This window comes from Corvus moneduloides, chromosome 2, assembly GCF_009650955.1.
Source record: "Corvus moneduloides isolate bCorMon1 chromosome 2, bCorMon1.pri, whole genome shotgun sequence".
Taxonomy (NCBI): Eukaryota; Metazoa; Chordata; class Aves; order Passeriformes; family Corvidae; genus Corvus; species Corvus moneduloides.
In genome coordinates, this window is record NC_045477.1 from 12051623 (window position 1) to 12071587 (window position 19965).

Genomic DNA, 19965 nt, shown 5'->3' on the forward strand with positions numbered 1-19965 from the left:
AACAGGTATGTAGGACATTTTTGCCTCCTACTGGCATTTGGATGAGGGGTTTCTTCTCCATGGGGAGACACTTTGGACTCTGGAGAAGCTGCAGGGAACAACAGGGAAGCAGAAATTTGCTGTTTGCCTACTGAAGGCAGATGAAGAGGGTGATTTCCAGGGTGGTTGCCTGGCTGTAGATCTGCTCCAAGTGCCCCACAAAGTGGCTGCAATGGAAAGTGAGCTGCAGGGGATGGTGACTCCGTGGGAGGTGTGGATGTGTCTTCCAATCCTCCTCCAAACACGATAGAGGTTTTACTTCTCTCTTTTTCTGCTATAATGGCTTTAGAGCGCAATCCAACCCCTAGCAAATATATTACAATCAATGCTGGTTTAAATATTTTAGGAGTAAAAAAGACTTAGAAGACATTGTCCTTTCTTTTTTTTTAGCAGTGAGTGAAACTACTACTAACAAAATGAAAACAATTATATAAGCTTTGTGTTGATAAATTGATCATAGTTTGGGTATTGTGGAATCTGACTGCAAATAGCAGAGCCAATGCTTGAGTCTAGTTTTACCCCTAATTTATGAACTGATCTTGAAAGTAGAATCGATCTCACTGGGGAAAAAAGAGTTAAGTTTCTGCCCCCAAATCAGTAATAATTTGCAAAAACTTGAAGAACTCAAATTCATTTAATGAAGTGTTTGGTTCGTTTTTCTTTATTATGCTTTTGAGACATAACCATTCACAAAATATTTTTTTTAAACTTGAAAATTCATACAATTAAAATCCCTCTAAAAAGTTTGTGGTTTTTTTCACACAAATGCATGAGAAAGGCAGAAAGAGAGTTTGGTTCTTCTCATACCTCAGTATTTACCTGAAATACAAAAAATACCATGAACACTTTTTTTCCCTACAAAATTATCCAGGCCAGGTTTACTGGTATCTGAGGTATTGGTAGGTGACTTCTTAATGGTTTTTTTGAATTAAATATGACTTCTCAGTCTTTTCAGATTGACTATGTTCAGCTAGAAACATGCATTTCAAAAAGGGGTATTTTTTTAAACATTTCAATTCATGACAATTCAACAATTGTCAGCATTTCTGATGAAATTTAGAGGATTTTGTTTGCTGTATGGGCATGCACTTATTACCATCTCTAGTATTATTAATCTTTTCCTCCTGAAAAATGTAAGTTTTTTGGTTTTGGGGGTTTTTTTAATCAAATAGTTTTATTTGAAATATCACTTTTTTAGGCTGTTTTATACTGTTGAGTTCTGCACCATGAACTATAATTTTAATTTTTGGTAGCTTCTCTGTGGGGTCAGACCTAGTCTTGTTTGACAAACATGCTGTCATTCAGTTGGGAGAGTGGGTGTGTGTCCTTCTTGGATGCTGTCTTGCATGTTGGTTGCATTATCTCTATTGCAAACAGCGAAAATATGTTTACCAGAGCTCTGCCTGCTGAGCAAGATGAACCCATTTAGGTGGGGTTTTGGTGTTGAGGTGTTGCTGGTCTCTCCCAGGCCCTCAAGAGCTGCCACAGTGAGGGCTCTGTCTGCAGCACCAGCTGGAGTCACCCCTCACCCTTGGCAGCGTTCAGCTCCAGCCTGCCTCAGTTGTAAAGCCTGAGCATCCCTCACTCCATTGAGCTACGTTTCCATTTCATGGGAGCTTTAGCCAGTCTGAGGTCCATCTCCAACCTGTCTCTTCCCTTCACTCTTGGCAGTGTAGGGCTGCTATCCCTCCCAGCAGAACTGAGGTAGAGAAACCAGCATCTCTGCCTTGGGTCACTGCATGCTGAGTAGAGCTGCCAGGGTCCTAGGAGCACTGGGGGCACCCTGTTAACACTTGTTAGGTTCAGTTGGTTGTATTCTAGGGTAGTGCTACAGATAAAAACTGGGGAAATAAACATCATGCCCCCAAGAGTGATGCACCACGGTGTATCTGAATCCACCTTGAGAACAGGAACCTGATTCCAAGCTGGAAAGCTGTGGGTAGCTGACACGGGTTAAAACAGTTGCATGCTGAAAGGCAGGAATTTGCAGCTTTCAAAATTCAGTGGACATATTTGTTCTTGTGTTTGTAACCAGCCAAGTATGTTGGTGGTATAAGATGCATGAAGCCCACTGCAGTATTAGACAAAAAAAAAGGCCATAAAAACACTGCAATGAAATCTGTGCCATCCTGAAATGCCTTGATGCTACCACAAAGGTATTCAGCTGGGATGCTTCCCATTTCCACAACTGTTTAAAGCAGGCATATAAACTGAGAGGTTTCTCTTATCCATGGTTAGATGGAGGATTTGCAAAGCCATTTTTTATAGGAAGACTTGAGTCCATAATAATAAAATAAGGTTGATTTTAATACTTCAAAATTCCTTACTTTAATTATCTAATGTGCATTTCTGTTGGCCCTCTGTTCTTATTTCTTTTCCTTTCTTCACATAAATTGGTGTGGAATGGGATGGAAGAACTTCAGGCATTATAATGTGCATTCCAGGATTGTTTGTGCTGAGCTGACTTTAATGTCTACAGGACTAGGGTCAGAAAAGCCAGTTTAATTATGTACAAACAGCCAAGAGCTATAGACAAGAACTCCAGCTACTGATAAGAGTAACCCCAGCACTGATGAGTGTTGCAAAATAAAGATCCCCCAGAAACCCAGTTAATGGCATCTTTGTTCCTAACCCATGGCTTTGTAGAAATCCTGATACTTTGGGTTTAAATATCAACAATGGAGACCTGAAGTGAAAATAATACTTTGGAAGCAGGGATGAAACAAACTCTTCCCTTTTCATCTTTCCCCAATGATTTGCAGGCAAACACCACCCCAGGCAACTTCCGAACTTCCATAATTGCATTGAATTCCTTGTTAATTGGGCTTTTCTCTTGCTTTTGAGCTCTTTCTTGAGTAATGCCTGCTTTATAATGATTTGTGTGCAGACAATAAATGTAGAGATTTAATAGGATGAAGGCTCCATCTAACAATATTTAGCCCTTAACTCCCATTGAAATCAATACCTTTCCAAATCTCATTATGACTTAAGATTTATATGCATAAAATAGGATTATTATTAAATGTTTGAGGGATAAAAAGAGAATAAAAACACTATTCTCCTCTAAAGGGGTTGTGAAAATTGTATCTTTAGAATTGCATGATAATTGTCCCAGTAACTTGATGCTTTTTACATCATATGTGCTCAGTTTGAAAATAAGAATTTGGTGACTGTGTCTGCAAACTAGAAGGGAAACTTGCTTCATTTCTTCCTTGGATTTCATCACAAATAAAAAACCCAGTCTTTCATCAGACTCTTTATGATGCCTGTTCCTCCAGAGAAAGTGAGGATAACAGTTTGTGATTCACTAGAAGGTAAAGAATCTAAATTATTTTCTCTAAGCAATGCAGAGATAAGCTGACTGAGGAGGACTGAGCAGTATCTTTTGCTCTGACACAAATAATGAAGGAAGTGGAGCTGCTGCTTTTTTTTCCCAGAGCAGAGTCCAGCTTTTGGCTGGTTCAGGAGTGCTGGCAGCAATGCCAGCATCAGCAGGGATGGGCGGCCATCACAATTCTGAGACCTGGCCAAATCAGCAAATTGCACCCTGTATCTCATCAATGCATTAACTCTTGTGAGTTTTCGTGTACGTCCTGTTGTTACTGAAAGGAACAGCAAAAGTACCCAGAAGTCTAACAGGGAAAGATTGCTCTCTAATGCCAAACAAATGTAATCATCAGGAGCATCCATGCTTGGTTCTGGAGTCTAACCATGAGTGATTGAGGTTGGTGAGACATAACTGGTGACATAAAAACACTGTCAGGAAAAAAGGGAGACGAACAGTTATCGGCAAAGGCCGTTGTCTTTTAGTACACATAGTGATAGTCTTTCTCAGGCAAAAATGGCTTTCTCAAACTATACAGATTCTGGTTATGTTTTCTGTTGGTTTTACATTAGGGGGTTTTTGGTTGTCTTTTTCATAGTAAAACTCATTCCACTCCCATGTAGGACCTCAGAGTAAAGGATTACAGCAAATCTTACAAAACCACAGTCTCCAGTTTAATTTATCATTTATCCGGTCATCAGTCATCTTTTCACTGTTTTTGCATTTGCTCAAACTCTCTTGATGTTAAAATGCTTCCCTGCTATTGGATCTGAGCAGAGAAACTGTTTTATCTACAGTTACATTCACAGTCCAGTGGTGCAAACCCAGTAACAGGGCTGGGGTTAGGACTTGTGATAAATCTTTCTGAAATGAGATAGATGTTCCCAAAAGTCACAAACAGACAGGTGGCTAAGGAAATAGTGAGGACATGACTCTTTCAGTTCAAAGTTGTTTGACCCAAATCACAGTTTTTAAACTAAGATAAACTAGCCTGACTACATCAGAAGGCTGCTAATGTAACAAGAGATACCTTTATTTAAGCAGGACACACTCTGGGGTTTGCTGCATACTGATCTGATTTGACAGGGTTTGCACTTTGTCTGTACCTTTTCTTGTTCCTGTTCATTGGTCCATCCCAAAATTCTCAGCATCATGGTTGGTGGTTTCACTTTTAGTGAAAAACATAAGGCGCGTTGGCCAATACAAGTACATGGAATGATGTTCCATATGCCAGAAACTGCTGTCTCTGATGACTGGTAGAGAGGTGATAGAACTCTCTTTCTGTGTCATCATAATATTTTTTTCAAGAGTCTCTTGTTGGCATTGTTTTTGACACTTGTAGTTATAAGCTCAGTTTCCAGAGTCCAGGATTAAAACTGTGTTTCTTTCTTTGGGGTCAATAAGCGTCTAGTGAAATGCTCCCAAAAACCCCTTCTGCCATACCAGTTTGCAGAAAGGATGGAATGTGCTGTCAGTTATTCCCTGACCTTGAGGAGGATCATCTACATCTTCCAGCACTGGAGCTGGTAATAGAGGTTGGCGGATACCATTCTTCCTAACAGAATCTCTGAAGATTTTATCCAGTCCAAGCACACTGATTAGAAATTTACTTATCAAGAGAATTATTTGCAACGTGCCTGGTGTTTGTTTGCAACTGAAACCTTTGAGCAGGGCCTTGAATATATAAAGTCTGGTGTAATGCTGACTTGTCCGAAAAAAATGAGTCCATGTGACTCAAATTAAGTATTCACTTTTCAGCTTGATCTCTTGGCACTGAGGAACTCATCTGGGACAATGTTATTCCTGCAAAGGAATTTGCTGAACTTGAGTTGTGCAGTGTTTGCAACACAGTCAAAGCATTCATGATTAGATTATATGGGCCATAGCAAAATTATCACCTTTTTTTCTATGAAGATTTGAATACTACTTGTTTAATGTCCCTCAGACCACACGTTAATCAATGAAATTTACACAAAATATCAGTACTTGAACTTCTTGAATGTCTGTTTGTGCATGGGCTGAAGAGGAGTTCCCATGGAAATACTGTGTGACTAATTAACAGCTGTAGCATATTCTGTACTCATTGAAGAAATAAAAGTTGCTCAGGAAGGCTAACTCTTGGCATTTTCTGACATTAATATTCATCACATTACAGTCTTAATAATGTTCTTTTGGCATGGTGTTTGTTTGAAATGCTATAGAAAGTAAATTAACTCTGTATATTTCAGTGCCTGAAGAACATTTAATGAGAAATAGATGCTTTTTTATTTCACCAGTTGAACATCTGAGTATCCTTTATAATGACAGTTATACATTCGGATTTGAATAAAAATACACAAAGGTTGATACCACCTATAAAACAAGAGAGTCATAAACCTTTTTTTGGATGGCATGACTTGAATGATTTTGCTGCTTGCAATTTCTATATAAGAGTAACCACTCATTACTAATTTTTTTCCATCAAAAATATGAGAGAGATAAATAAATTATAATTAAACTTGTTTTTCCTCTTTGCAGGTTTCTTTTACAATTCAGCTCAGGCCAGTGAATTTTGTTTAACTGACCAGGTAAGCAAATATGCATAGTTTTTTTTCACAGAAATGTTTTCCAGACACTTGACAACTGAGAGGCTGGTGTTCTGAATTGTTGGAGAAAATTTGCAAAATCTGTTATAAATATTTTCAAAATGCCTTTGTTAGTTTGTAATTTTAAAAAAAAGTTGGAATTTGAAGAGTTCTACCCTTTTCAATTAGACAATTTTCCACATTTTCCAGATGTTTGTATTTTTATTCTTTCTCTCCATTCTTTTCTTTTGTACTTGTTTTGTCACATTTTACATTGGTGGGTTTTTTTTGTTTTCTTTAAAGTCTTACAAGTGGAACTTTTTTTTTGCTATCAATTTCCCTCTACCTACCACTTTCAGCACTGCAAATAAAACAAATAAAACTGTTTGCTGAGAACTTAAAGGATGATATTTTAATGCCATGGGAATGGCAAAGCAATGCTTCAGTGACTGTTGGGAAGTAGAGATGGCTTTAGAAATTTATTAACAAAATGCAATTCAGAAATTAATGAAATTGCAGCTAATGATATGGTTTGATTGGCACCAAAACAATTAAGGTAAAGCACCAAACTGTACTCCTACTGTGCCCAGGTTTGTAGGCAGGATTCTGTGTTTTACCTATGGAATTTCAGTTTGGATGTGTTGTTGTAGGTAGTTTGCAGAAAACACTTTTTGTCCATCTCTTTTACCAGTATGGGTTTTAATGAGGGAGTTGGGCAATGTAATTTACATGCAGTGCAGCTTTAATATTGCCTACACAAATTTGATAATTTTTGATATTTTTTAATAGAGTGATGGGGAGAAAATGAATTAAAGTTGCTATTTTGAACGGAATATTACGTTCACAGTATATAGATGTGGTTTGCCTTAGCTGAAAAGTTTTTGTGCTTTTTTATAGGCTTCTCCTAGCCCTGTCTAGAATAACCAAATACAGCCAAAATAGTAAATAAGATCATGGTGTTCCTTTGCAAGTCTTTCTCTTATTTTACATTAAAGTGTTCCATAGCTCTAACTTTTTATCAGTACTGTTCATCTCACCTTTAATTTAGATAAACTGTTCTTTGATCATCCTCTCATCATTCTACCTTCTTGACATTGGGTTTTTCTGTGGTGCTGCCAACACTTAGAAAGCTTTCTCAGTCTCAGTTCACCAAGGAGAAATTTCTTCCATTTGGATCTTCTGAAAATTTGTTTCAGACCCATTGGTCCCAATACCCTTTATTTCCTTTAGAAAAATGGATGTCTGCTTCAGCTAGTGCTGCCTTTTGGGTTTGCCTAGTCTGATATTCCTGGGTTTTGTTTGCAAATTAGTCTGCAATCACCCTTGCAATGAAGGAGAAAATCTTGGTTTAAAAATACCTAGTGATTTCAAATGCTAGTCTTGAGAACTTCTCAAAAGCACTTCATATTAAAAGTTTGGACAAGTGATCAAAGAATAAAACAATTTTAATTTTTTTTCCCCAACAACTGTGCACTCTTTTTCTGGATCTTTGGCTTATCCAAATCAGTCATTTCTCCAAGACCCATTATTCTGCAGACTTCAAATTTTCTTTATGGTATTTTGTTCAAAACACTGAAAGATAAAATGATCAACAGTAAATGAATCTATTAATAATATAATTTTAATAGCTGTAGCAAAAAGATGGCTGGTGATATTGTCTGATCTTTTTATTCTCATATCAAGGTGTCTCCTGCAGAACTCGTCATGGTGTTTGCCTTACAGATATAAATTGTAATGAAATTGTAATGCTTGGATTTATTTGGAATAATAATTGGTTTATTCATCAATATGAGATATCCAAGAAAACAAATCATTATGGTTCAAATAACTAATTTAATTTTTTTAAGTCTCTGTTTCTTTAAATATCATTAATCATTTTTCTGAAACAAGAATCAATGTAATTTAGTAAGATTTCACCAAATATGTCTTTGACAGGACAATTTTTTTAAATTATTTTAATTAAAAGACTGAAATAAAATTCATCATGAGAACTTTATTTTTTGTGAATAAATTATTTTCTCCCACCTCATGCCAGCACCTTCCATACTCTTTTTTCTCTGTCCACCACTCTCAAAGACTGCCTGGTCTATGTTTCTGGATAAAATACGTCTGGCAGTCAGTGACATTTTTTTCAAGAAAACAAGTCCAAAGGCAGAGATTAGATCCTCAAAAAAAGTTTCATACAAACTGGACAAGCTCAAGCAGTGGCCCATGAGAATTCCATGGGGTTTAACAGACCAAGTCCAAGGTGCTGCACCTGGGTCAGGGCAACCCCTGGTACCAATCCAGGCTGGGCATGAACAGATCCAGAGCAGCCCTGGAAGAAGGACTTGGGGGTGCTGGTGGGTGAGAGGCTGGACATGCCCCGGCCGTGTGCTCTGGGAGCCCAGAAACCCCCGTGTGCTGGGCTGCATCCAAAGCCCCGTGGGCAGCAGGGCAGGGAGGGGATTCTGCCCCTCTGCCCCGCTCTGCTGAGACCCCACCTGCAGTGCTGCATCCAGCTCTGGGGTCCCAGCACAGGAAGGACAGGGACCTGCTGGAGCCAGCCCAGAGGAGGCACCAGGATGATCAGAGGGCTGGAGCAGCTCTGCCATGAGGAAAGGCTGAGAGAACTGGGATTGTTCAGCCTGGGAAAGAGAAGGCTTTGGGGTGACCTAATTGGGGCCTTCCAGTACCTGAAGGAAGCCTGCAAGATGGAGAGAGACTATTTACAAGGGCCTGGAGTGACAGGACAAGGGGGAATGGCTTCAAACTGACAGAGAGTAGGTTTGGATTAGATATTAGGAAGAAGATTTTTACTGTGAGGATGGTGAGGCCCCAGCACAGGTTGCCCTGAGAAGCAGTGGAGGGTCCCTGGAAGTGTTCAAGGCCAGGTTGAATGGGGCTTTGAGCCACCTGGTCTAGTGGAAGATGTCCCTGCCTATGGCAGGAGTGTTGGAACAAGATGAACTTTGAGATCCCTTCCAACCCAAACCATCCTATGATTCTAAGAACTGTTTTCTCTCTTTACCGGCTTCATTTATGGCCATCTTTGACCTTAATGGTGGGGATTGTAGGTTTTATGAAGTAGAAAAAATGACCTAAAATAGATACTTCTGCTCCATGGACATAATATGTCTTTGGACGTATTCCGTACATTTCCATGAATTAATTGTATCCCAACTAATGAACAAGTCTGTGATGAAGTAACGGGCTTGGCTGAATACAGGTGATGATCAGCAGCTCAACGTGGAGGGTAATGCTGGTCTTTAATACTAGTATTGAAATGGAAGCTGATTTGGCACCTTTCATATCTCTTTACCAACTTAAAATGGGAATCAAAGTATTTTAAAGATTATTCATGTTTTTGATGAGGCCCCTATTCTGTTGATATTTGTGGGGTAGGATGCTGTGAGCCTGCACGACTGCCTGGTGACTGAGATATTGGGTTGCTCTTGCAATACTGTGCAAGAGCAGAATTTTCCATAGATACTTGATAGGCAACAATTCTTACAAGAATTAACTGTCTGGCAAAAAGCTGTATTTTAAAGTTTACCAGGCTACTGGCATTCTCAGAGGCTTTGAAAGCCTGCTAAAAGTATGGCTGCATTGTTATTATACAATTTCTGTGCAGTACACAAATTGTGAACCAGGAATTATCTATATGGACATAGAAAATGAACGAGGAAAAGGCTTATTTTTAATATTTTAATTTTAAATCTTTTGAGCAACTAGTGGCATCTTATATTTCCATTACTAGGAGTAAATTTGGGTTCTGTATGGAAGAATAAAAGCTCTAAATAGCTATTTTGAGGCAAAAAAGTATCATAGAAGTGTCTTCCATGAGAGCTCTGGTAAATGTCATGGCAATTTTTTCAGAAGGTATTTGTACTCTGACAGTGCCTCTTTGAAATGTTCAGAAGTTTTAGCAAGCTAGGACTGTTGTAGCACATCAAGTTACTGGCAGATACAGAAAAAATTATAAGGAACAGCCATCGGGGGTGAAAATTGGATTCAGAGTTTTCACAAGCGGAATCTGGTTGCCAGTGTTACACTTGAACAAAACCACAGGATTCACCAAATTTCTCTTCACTCAGGTCTCAAATACGTAAGGAGATCTATTCACAAACTATAAACAAAAAGGTATGCAAGCTGGAATTAAATAAACCAGTGGTTCTCTATTAATTGTGCTTCACATAAACCTTCTTGGAAATACCTGGTCCTGGCTCTCTCAGAAACTCTGTACTGGACTTACAAGCCTCAGGTTTCATCTCATGTGGTGGTTTCTATATTGTTGTTGTTTTGAAGTCATGTATGGCATAAAACTGTGTGTTTCTGTGCACAGGGATGAGTTTCATACAGGATCAGTACAGAAGAAATAATTTCAGTTTGCCCCTAAAAATTAACAACAGTAAGACAAACAGGAGTAGTTTCTTTACTAAGTCTAGGGCTTTGCACGCATTTGTACTCAGAATTCCACAAATCTCCGGCTGAGTGAAAAAAGTCCTTTAAAAGGCAGTGTTTTTATTAAAAAAATGCAATTTCATTCATGTGCTAAGAATTTCAATTATTGAAAATAACTTAATTCAGAGAAATTTTTAATAATTCCCAGCAGTAAATAATTGCTCTTCTGGACCCTTTGTTTTAATTGGTGACAAGAACATGTGAATATGTGCATTTTTGAGAGAGGCTTAAATTTGTTAGAAGGGCTGTTTCTTTTTCAGCTTGGGTGTGCAAGAATATGGACTTTAGTACAAGTGATTATAAAAAGGTTTCCTGTGGGTTTTGCTGTTGTGGCATTTTGATTTGCTAAGAGGGTACTTCTCTTCAGTTTATATCGGTAATGGAAGACCCCAGAACTCACATTACGTTTGCACATATATTTTTGTTTGCAGTATTTTTATTTAACTAGTCCTAGACTCACTTGCATTTTCCCTTCTTATGTAATATCTGCTGGTCAGCTATGCTAAATCCTGAGGATGACTTGTACGGCAAATCTCTCCACATTTTTTCTGCTCCTGAGTGACTTTCTTCAGGGTGTTAACACATATATCTGCCTTTTCCCAGCAGGAGGTTATCACCAGAAATTCCCCCTCACTTTGCTCACATGTCAGGTCCTGCACCCACACAGTTAAACACAACTTTAGTTCAGGTGGACCCCACCTGTCCTGTGCAGATCTCACCTAGGCAGGAAGAGGAGCCACCCCTGAAGAATAAAAGTAGTGTGTGCTTCCGTCCTTGGGAGAGAGATGCTTAGGGAAGGGAAAGCCTTCATTCCCAGATCAGGGCTGCTGTCCTGGCCCACTGTGTACACTTGAGAAGTCAGGATCCAAACCTCTGTCTCCCTTCAAGTAGCTCTGCCACTTTCCTTTTTTAAAGGAAAATGAGATTATTTTGAGATCATTTGAAATTAAATACAAGCCTTGGAACAATAGGTTCTGACGGGTATGGAATAGAAGGTGTCCTAGCATTTTGTGCTAGGTCTGTAGACCTGGGAAAGCCTAACCATAAGGCTTTAAGCTAACTAACCAATTAAAATATTTTTTTATATTGCTTATGCAAAGCTCTCATACAAAGTTGTCAGTGTACACATATATGGGCTCTACTCTTGGAGTTACATCCAGACAGAAGAAGCCCTTGTTTTCAGAAAACGCAGATTTTGACAGATCTTTGTATGAGTACAGGAGGCCACTTGCAGGGTCAGGCTCTCAGCAAACTTGGGAACTCTTTTTGTCCTGCCATCAATCTTGCAAAGTTTGATAATTTCATTAATGCTTCAGAGGTTGGGTGTGAGTGTGAAAGAACTCCTCCTTTCATGCTCTCTTTAACTTTGTAGTTTAACTTTGCCTTAGTAGTTAGAGAGGATGATTTTCAAGACTCATTCTAACTTCAGACTTCGAACAGAGTTTATAAAAGAAAGAATATCCAAGACTCAAAATTAAGCACCAAGTTGTTTTGGTTTTTTTTAAATGTCATCATCTATGCAGTATTCTTGCAATCATGGCTCCAAGGAGAAAGAAGTCTGAAAAATAATTTCATACCTTTTAAACAATTGTAAAGCAAGTATTTAAGGCAATTGCTTGTTATGACTTTTTTCTTCATTCTATATTTTCTTATTTTCATAAGGAAGTGGCAAACGAAACATAAATTATTGGTTACTTGAAGTGTTAAGATTTCAGCGGAAATATCTCATTGATTTAGTTCTGTAGAGCTTCCAATTTACTTTTATAAATTAGTCAGACATGTAAAAATAGGATAGTGTTATGTGATTTTTTTTTTTTTTTCCTCAAATATCTTCAGGCAGTAGAATGTCAGAAGTTACAGGAGCTGAGAGCTACAAGCCTTATCTTGGAACAGTAGAGATACAACTATTGTGGCTTTGGCATTTTCTCAAAATGAATAACTGGATGAGATACTAACTTGCTTCATTTTTACAGCATCTTAAAAACTGTCATATGTCCAAAGGCTTAGTTTTAAGTAGTTTTTCCTGGAACATTTAAGGGAAATTTCATCTAAATATACTTGCGGTATTATTTTGTAGTTTGAACTGGTATTTTCAAGATGCTATTTTTGTTATTGCATCTTTTATGTCTGAAGTTTTTTGATTACTTTTCATAATATATAGCAAAAATGAACAGCTGTTCTACAATTTTCTCATGATTTCTCAACTGTTTCAGTTTTTATACCCTCTCTGGGGATAGTTTTTACACAGTATTGACAACTTTTTTTCCTGATCTACTTGAATACAATTAAGCAAACAGTAAAGAAGAAAATTCTAGAAAGGATGGGGAGGGATGGCTTGATAAAAATGAGTTAAAATATTTTCCAACCTTTCTACAGCTGCCCTGTTGGAAAGACCAACAGCTATAATAAATTAAAGAAGGGAGATTATAGAGCTTTTCTGCCAACTGTCTTTTAAGATGTTAATATGTCCTAAAGACTTTGTATCCTATTAGCTTACAAAAGTTTTAAAACAAAAGAAAATGTTTTCTAGCAGGAGCATCTAATTCTTCTTAAACAGAAACTACACCGTGAAGAAATTTTGTTCTAAGGAAGTTGCTTGTGTTACAAGGGGAAACATATGAAAGCAAGTGAATGGCAGATTTACAGGTCTAAATCTGCTCTCCATGTGTCACTCTGAAGACCTAAGGTGGAAGGGACTTGCTAGAAAATTATGGTGCTCAAATTCATACTCGTATGTGTATCTTAGTCTCCTTGAGTCTCAGTGACTGTAATGTTCCCTTCATGCTTTTAAGAGTAAACAGAGTAGAAACCTTAAATATTGCAGGTGTTTTTATGTGCAGGGTGCCTTTAATGGTGTGGCATATAGCAAAAGAAAAACATCATGGATCTGTCAGCCTGAGCTTACAGGATCTGTGGTACAACTCCTGCTTCCCACTGCAAATGGGTATCAAACTGAAGTCCAAAATGCCATCATCTAGAAGAGAAGACTTTGTTCATATGTATAATGAGATCAGACACACACAACTCCGGGGTTTTTTTGTCTATTTCTGTTGAGCATTGAACTGCCTTGGCACAATCCTGTGCCACGTGCACTGGGATAACCCTGCTTGAGCAGGGAGCTTGGACCAGATGACCCTTTGTGGTCCCTTCCAACCTGACCTATTCTGTGAATAAAAAGCATAATATTTTTAAAACTGGAGAAAAAAAATTACAGCCACATTTCACGTGCATCTAATGATGTAATTCCTAGGGAAAAGTGTAGAGTGCAGAATGAAAGAGTTAAAAATGTGCTAGGAACTATATAACACCAAGCACTAAGGGCATATATGGAGCATTATGCTTTGCTTTATTGTTCTTCATCACTGAGGTTTTTTGTTTGGGTTTTTTTTAAACTTCCCCGTCCTATTTCTAAACTATTCTGTACTCCTTTCTTTCTCACCTCTTCTGCAGGTTGAAACAGACTTTGGACTTTGAGTACTTAGGCATCATCCAGAGGAAGAAGAGTAATTTAAGAAATAATATATTTGAGGAAGGGGCAGAAGGTGTCTTGGGACAACCCTTCACATGGCAACACATAGGTTTCCTAGAACATGATGTGTTTGGGGGCTTTCAGTTTTTCCCCACAAACTTCATCCCTGTCTGGGTTGTCTTGCTTTTGAGCCACTTGCTAAATTGAGACTCCTAATGTCTGAGATAAAGAGATGCAAGTGTGCTAGACTGGGCCCATTGAATGTACAGATGCTAGACTTATTGGGAGTGACACTGTGAAATTAATATGTACACACTGCAATTTAAAGGATAATATTATGCAAATATTCCTAAGCATGACATGTTAAAAAGTAGTTACATTTTAGACACATCCATTAATATTTTCTCTTGAATATCAAGTACTTCCTCCCACCTGCCATCTCTTCCATGTTTTCACATGCTATGATGGTTAAATGTCATAAAGCTGTCATAACGCTGTGACTAGGCTTTTTGGTTAGTAGAATCTAGCACAGTCTGCATTTATATTGTGCTCAGCACTTTAAAAATAGATTATACATTTCAAGCATTACCAAAAAGACATATTTTTAATATCAATTTCTTCCTATGGGGCAGGTTCTGAACTGCTTTTGCTGTTTCTTGCATACAGCACTACTATGTTTTGCCCCCGAGCAGCATATGGGAGGAAAAAAGGGTTTAATTCTGAGTCTTTCTTGTACTCCCACTTCAGACTTACCTTTATGCATATGATACTGTCACTCACTTTGGAAAAGAAGCAGCAATTCTAGGTGCTCAGGGTTAGGCCATACCTTCCTACTCCCCCCCTTCTCCTGCCAGTCTCTCACAAACATCATAGTTTTTGAACTGTTCTTAACACATGGATTTAAATGCCAGAATTCCACACTACAGCTAAGCAAGCAAATGAATTGCCAAAGTCTGCAAACAATCATAGCTTTTGTAGAATCTTGGTAGCATCTGAAAGTCAGTATTTCATTTTTCTGATCAAGGCTTCCCATTAATAGCAGTGTACCTGTGCCCTGTAGTGCTAGCATTTCTTCCCCCCATTTGTGAACCTATTTTTATAGTACTGCAGAATATTGCTCATGTTCTGTTTACATGGACATTCTAGGCTTCAATTCATGTGTGTTCTTTTCGACAAATTATATAAAAGCAATTGTAGTTTAAAAACACCACTTTGATTCGAATTAGGAAATCTACTGGCAGTGAAGAAGTCTTGCTTGGAGACTTAATAAATTAATCAACACACTTGGCTATAAGAATGTAGTTGTAATGGCAATACTATGAAAATATCACCAGCAACATCATGGTTATGTATCTTCAGTTTAAGCAGGAAAAATATCCTCTTACACACTTAAAGTGATTGAATTTAATTCTGAAATGAGCAAAATATTTTATGTGGAGCATTGCATTTTCTAATGTTTCTCTATCCAAATTTGTTAAAAATGTACTGCTCACAGACCTGCTCATTCCTCTAGGAAAAAAAAAATAGGTACTCTAGAAAAAGCACAGTTCTGAATAAAACCAAATAAAATTACATCTATGAAATACTTATTTAAGGTTATTGAAAATATGTAAAAATGTAATAGGTATATACATGTAGGATATAGATATAAGATTATTACTTATGTTTAAACTTTATAATCTATTCCCTTAATTCAAAAAAATGCAACAGTTTTTTACTTTACATATACTGAGATTTCTTGTTTTGTATTCCAATTAGAAAGTAGGAATCTTTAGGAACTGATATCAGGAGAAGTTAAAATCTGATAGAAATCTAGATCATTAAGTACATTTGACACTCTGAAGTGAGAAGAGCAAAAGGAGGAAGAAAATATTTAGATTAGATTATATTCCAACAAGAAAAGGCAAACTGAAGTAAGGAGAGCAAATGGACCTGTCTAATCCAAATAAAACATTTTACCAATGAGAAATTATGAAATACAGGTCACATGGATTATGGAACAGTATTTTTTTTCCCTGCACCCAACTTTTTAGCAGTAACAAGCAGATAAATTACACCTCATTTTAGAATAAAGAGTAGGTATTTGTGTGGTTAAGTGTTTGAATGGCAATTAAATATTCCTAGAAGCTGCTATCAATATAATAGACTTGATTATACAGAGGAAAAGAATTCCTGTTAATGATGCTGTTATTTAAATAGTACATCATAGGTGTACTTCCAGGAAATAAGTTCCCTCAAAGCACAAAAATCCACACTGGGAGAGAAGATCAGAAGGAACAATGATTTAGTTTATTCCACATAGGATATGATACAGTTCTTGTCATCATAATATCTGATTACTTTCTGGTGGTGCATTACACTATGGGATTAGCATTTACTGTTTAGCACTCTGCCATTGCAGGACGAGACCTGTAGACTTGGGGGAAGGAGGAGTAGGAAAGATGCGAAAACTTGCTTAAATATGAAAAAATTCTACATGTGGAAATACTAAATGAGAGAAGGAAAGAGCAGGAATGAAAATGATGCCTGACTGGGTGAAAGAAAACACATTGACATTTGCTGGCTAACACAGCAAAGACTTTTGGAAGTTTAGGCTATCAAGAAGTTGATGTTTGGCCCATGAAGGTTGGTATCTGTTTCAAGAGTAGTTCAGAAATGTCTGATAGGTTGTTCAAAGGTATTACAACCTACAGAAAATGCCAGAATTTTCAACTCTTGGATTTTAATCAACTCAGTATTGGAAAGGAAAAAAAGTTTCCAGAATATAGTATCCTTGTAGCTCTTCTGTGGGATTATTCCCAGGGCAGACAGAGTTTTGGAGACCCTAACCTTTGGTGAATGCTCCTGTGCCCAGCAAGGATTGTTGTACCTGGGAAACCTGTGACCTTGTGCTCTCACTGAGTGATGCTGGAGAGGTACCCAGACAAACTGCAATCAGAATATACTCAAAGAAAGATTTATAGGGAGACTAAGCAAATGCAATTAAGCTAAAAAAATAAAAATAAAAAATAAAATAAAAAAATAAAAAAAGGACAAAACTAAAACAAACAAAAACCCCCCAAAACCAAAACCAAACCAAACCAACAATAAAAACCAATCCCCCCCAAAAAACCCAACAAAAATAAGACTGTATTCTGTGCCCAGAAAAAGAAAGAAGATGAAAATATATAAGCAGTCAGGCTGAGAGGCTTCTGTAAATAAATACAAGCTAGAAAACTATGGATTAGAAATATATTAAACAATTGAAAGGACTCTTTCTATCAAATATAAACTGAATTTTATGATATTTAAAAAAACCTCTGCAATCCTGATGTATTTTTGTGTCAGTTTCTGCAGGAAGGTCCAAGAAAATTTTAGGTTTACAGTAATTGTTTCAATGAAGAAAATTTCTGAAGAATTTCTAAATTTATATATTTAAAATACGCATGTACAGTATGTGTTAAAGAAATTCCCAACTAATTAAATGGATAATTCTTCATCTGTATCAGACTTCAAAATTAATTGATCAGTTTATTTTAATCCATGTCTAATTGCTTACAAACCTGTTATTTGCAAAAGGAGTCTGAAGCATGTTGAGAACAGGATGTCCTTGCATTGTTTTTATTTTGTGTCACAGGTTATTTTGTAAATGTTGCAACTGTCTTTCTCATGGCCATTACAGAGTTCAGAGTTATGTCAAATATCAAATGGATGTTTCATTTTGCAAATTTTCTTTAACTAGAAAGAGCACAGCATCTGAAATACCAGTGTTCACCCTGCTCTAGGTTAAATTCAGAAAATAATACATGGCTTGGATTTAGTCTCAGGTATCATTTAAAATTGTGCTGGATTTTTACCTAAAGCAGTTTATGAACAAACGTGTTTTCACAAATCCTGAAAAGGCAAAGCTACATATTTTCCTCGTTGTAATATGCATTATTTGCTGATTTGAGTGACTTGAGATATTTAAGGGGTCAGATAAGAGTAGTTTAACCCAGACTATAGGTGGAAAAGGCATGTTATCAACAGGCAGATGCATCAGTTGTTAACCATCATATGTGAACAGTACCTCTAGGAACTCGCAGTTTGACCTTACCTGAAGCTGGAATTGTTTCTGCAGAAATATTTTTGCAGACTTTATGATTTACATTGCACAACATGATGTCAGTTGTAGAATCTGTTTTCTCAACTGCAGCAGCCTACCAATTACCCTCTCTCTCCAGAAGTGAATTTTCTTAGTTGCAGTTTCTTACAGTACTGTGGGGACAATGCCAAAAGCAGACAAAAATTGATTAGTTATCTGTAAAGAGCTTTAATTTTTTACAGCACCCACAAATCCGTACTAGTCTCCCTTGTGTCCTTTGCTCCAGAAGCTCATTCCAAAGAGCGCCTCATGAGAGAAAGATGGGGTGTGAGAGAGGTGAAGTATTTATTCTGTCATGCACTGGACTCAAGACAGTAATGCATGCATTTCACTGCCAAGCAATATTTTCACAAGGGTTCTTTGACTACACACGTGTCTGAGTGTACACACACACTGCAGTATCTACAGAGTCACTCAGGATGGGCCAGACAACTGCAGAACAGAAGTCACTCTTGGCAAGTAACTCCCTAATACTCAAAGTAAATGGGGGCTTGGTCACATCACATTCACTCAAAAGGTACTGACTTTTTGGGAGGAGTTGCCAAAATAAAGAAGGGAAATAGTTTGTTATGTACAAGGTTGCAATGCATAATTTGTCTCCCACAGGAAAAAAAAAAAGAGGTTTGCAGAATGAAAATCACAAAAACAGGTTAAAACAAAATAATGCTGTGGTAGGAAGTCTTTTTTTTGGAGGAAATGCTATTTCTTGTGATAAGCTTGATTTACAAACACGTTGAGATTAGGATTTACATTATGGCCAAAAATGCATGCAAATACTATATTGGTTTTCTTTCTCATTATTAGGTACAGCTAGTATGTTGCCAAATCCTTTGAGAGCAAAGCAGTACTCTAGCCTTATTTATTTAGATTGTTGGTGTATCTCAGGCTCTTCATTAGGCATCCAGATATACAGTTATGTCCCGAACAAGAAAGATTGCTGATACTTTTGAAGACAGAAATGGAGGAGGAGATTCAAGTAGACACTGCTCATGTCAAAAACAAATTTTTGGCATGTGGATAAGGAGGCAATTTATTAGGAGATCCTCCATATATGTAGGAAAAGCCACTTGGCTAGTTATTTGAAACTTGTACAAGCTGTCAGTAGATACCAGCATAAGATAATGATCTGAGGTGGACTATGACATGTTGATGGATATTTTGATTCATCTTAATGTTCTATGTTGCTGTTTTGATCATCACAAAAGACCTCAATAAAGTATTTTAAAGGGAATTCACTACACTGATTCTTTGTTCACGTAATTAAGCCTAATATCTGTTGTAGGTGGCTTTGTTTTCAAGGCTCCCGTACTCAATAAAGCTCTGCAGACTCGCTCACGTTCATATGGACGGTTCTAATTTCAATGAGAGGGCTAATTCTACAGATTAATAAAGTGCAAGAGTTTGCATGATTAAGGCCTAGAGACATTATACAGCCCCACTCCTCTCCCAGAACATGGAAATAAAAGGTTTATCATGGGAAATACTGGGTGAAGACAAGGTTTCTGCATGCTCTGCGCACAGCATTACATTCAATCAGGTGTTTATCATTCAAATTGATACAGGATGTTTGTGTTCCTTGTGAAAGTTTATTTCTCTTGAATTAGGAAAAAAGTTCTTTACTGTGAGGGTGGTGAGGCACTGGAACATGTTTTCCAGAGAAGCTGTGGCTGCCCCATCCCTGGAAGTGTTCAAGGCCAGGTCGGATGGAATTCTGAGCAACCTGGTCAAGTGGAAGGTGTCTCTGCCCATGGCAGGGGGTTGGAATGAGATGAGCTTTAAGGTCCCTTCCAACCCAAATCATTCTGTGATTCTGTGAATTCACAATCTCATGGCTGTTTTATCTCTGAGGACAGAACTAGGTTCTGCTTACAGAACTAAACCAGGGGACTAAGTTGCTTTTGAGGGGACTCTTGCCTACATATTACATTCTGCTTCTTTCCCACTAGATAAAAGCTATCCAGAAATGCATTCCAGAAATCTTGTTGCTTGGTTTCATGCTCTG

At 37.6% G+C, this 19965-nt stretch overlaps 1 protein-coding gene across 3 annotated transcripts in view; it reads left to right on the forward strand.

The window, feature by feature from the left end:
- The window catches only part of LOC116438395, a 143059-nt gene that overhangs the window by 72733 nt on the left and 50361 nt on the right, over positions 1 to 19965 (forward strand). For 2 of the 3 annotated variants that reach the window (XR_004237720.1, XM_032097281.1), the window contains exon 4: positions 5882 to 5931. Coding sequence is in view for 2 of the 3 variants with exons in the window: in XM_032097281.1 (XP_031953172.1) it covers positions 5882 to 5931 (50 nt within the window). In the remaining variant the exon portion in view is untranslated. Of the gene's footprint in view, positions 1 to 5881; positions 5932 to 13821; positions 16769 to 19965 lie in introns of those variants that run through there. The other variant, XM_032097288.1, reaches the window with a different exon arrangement.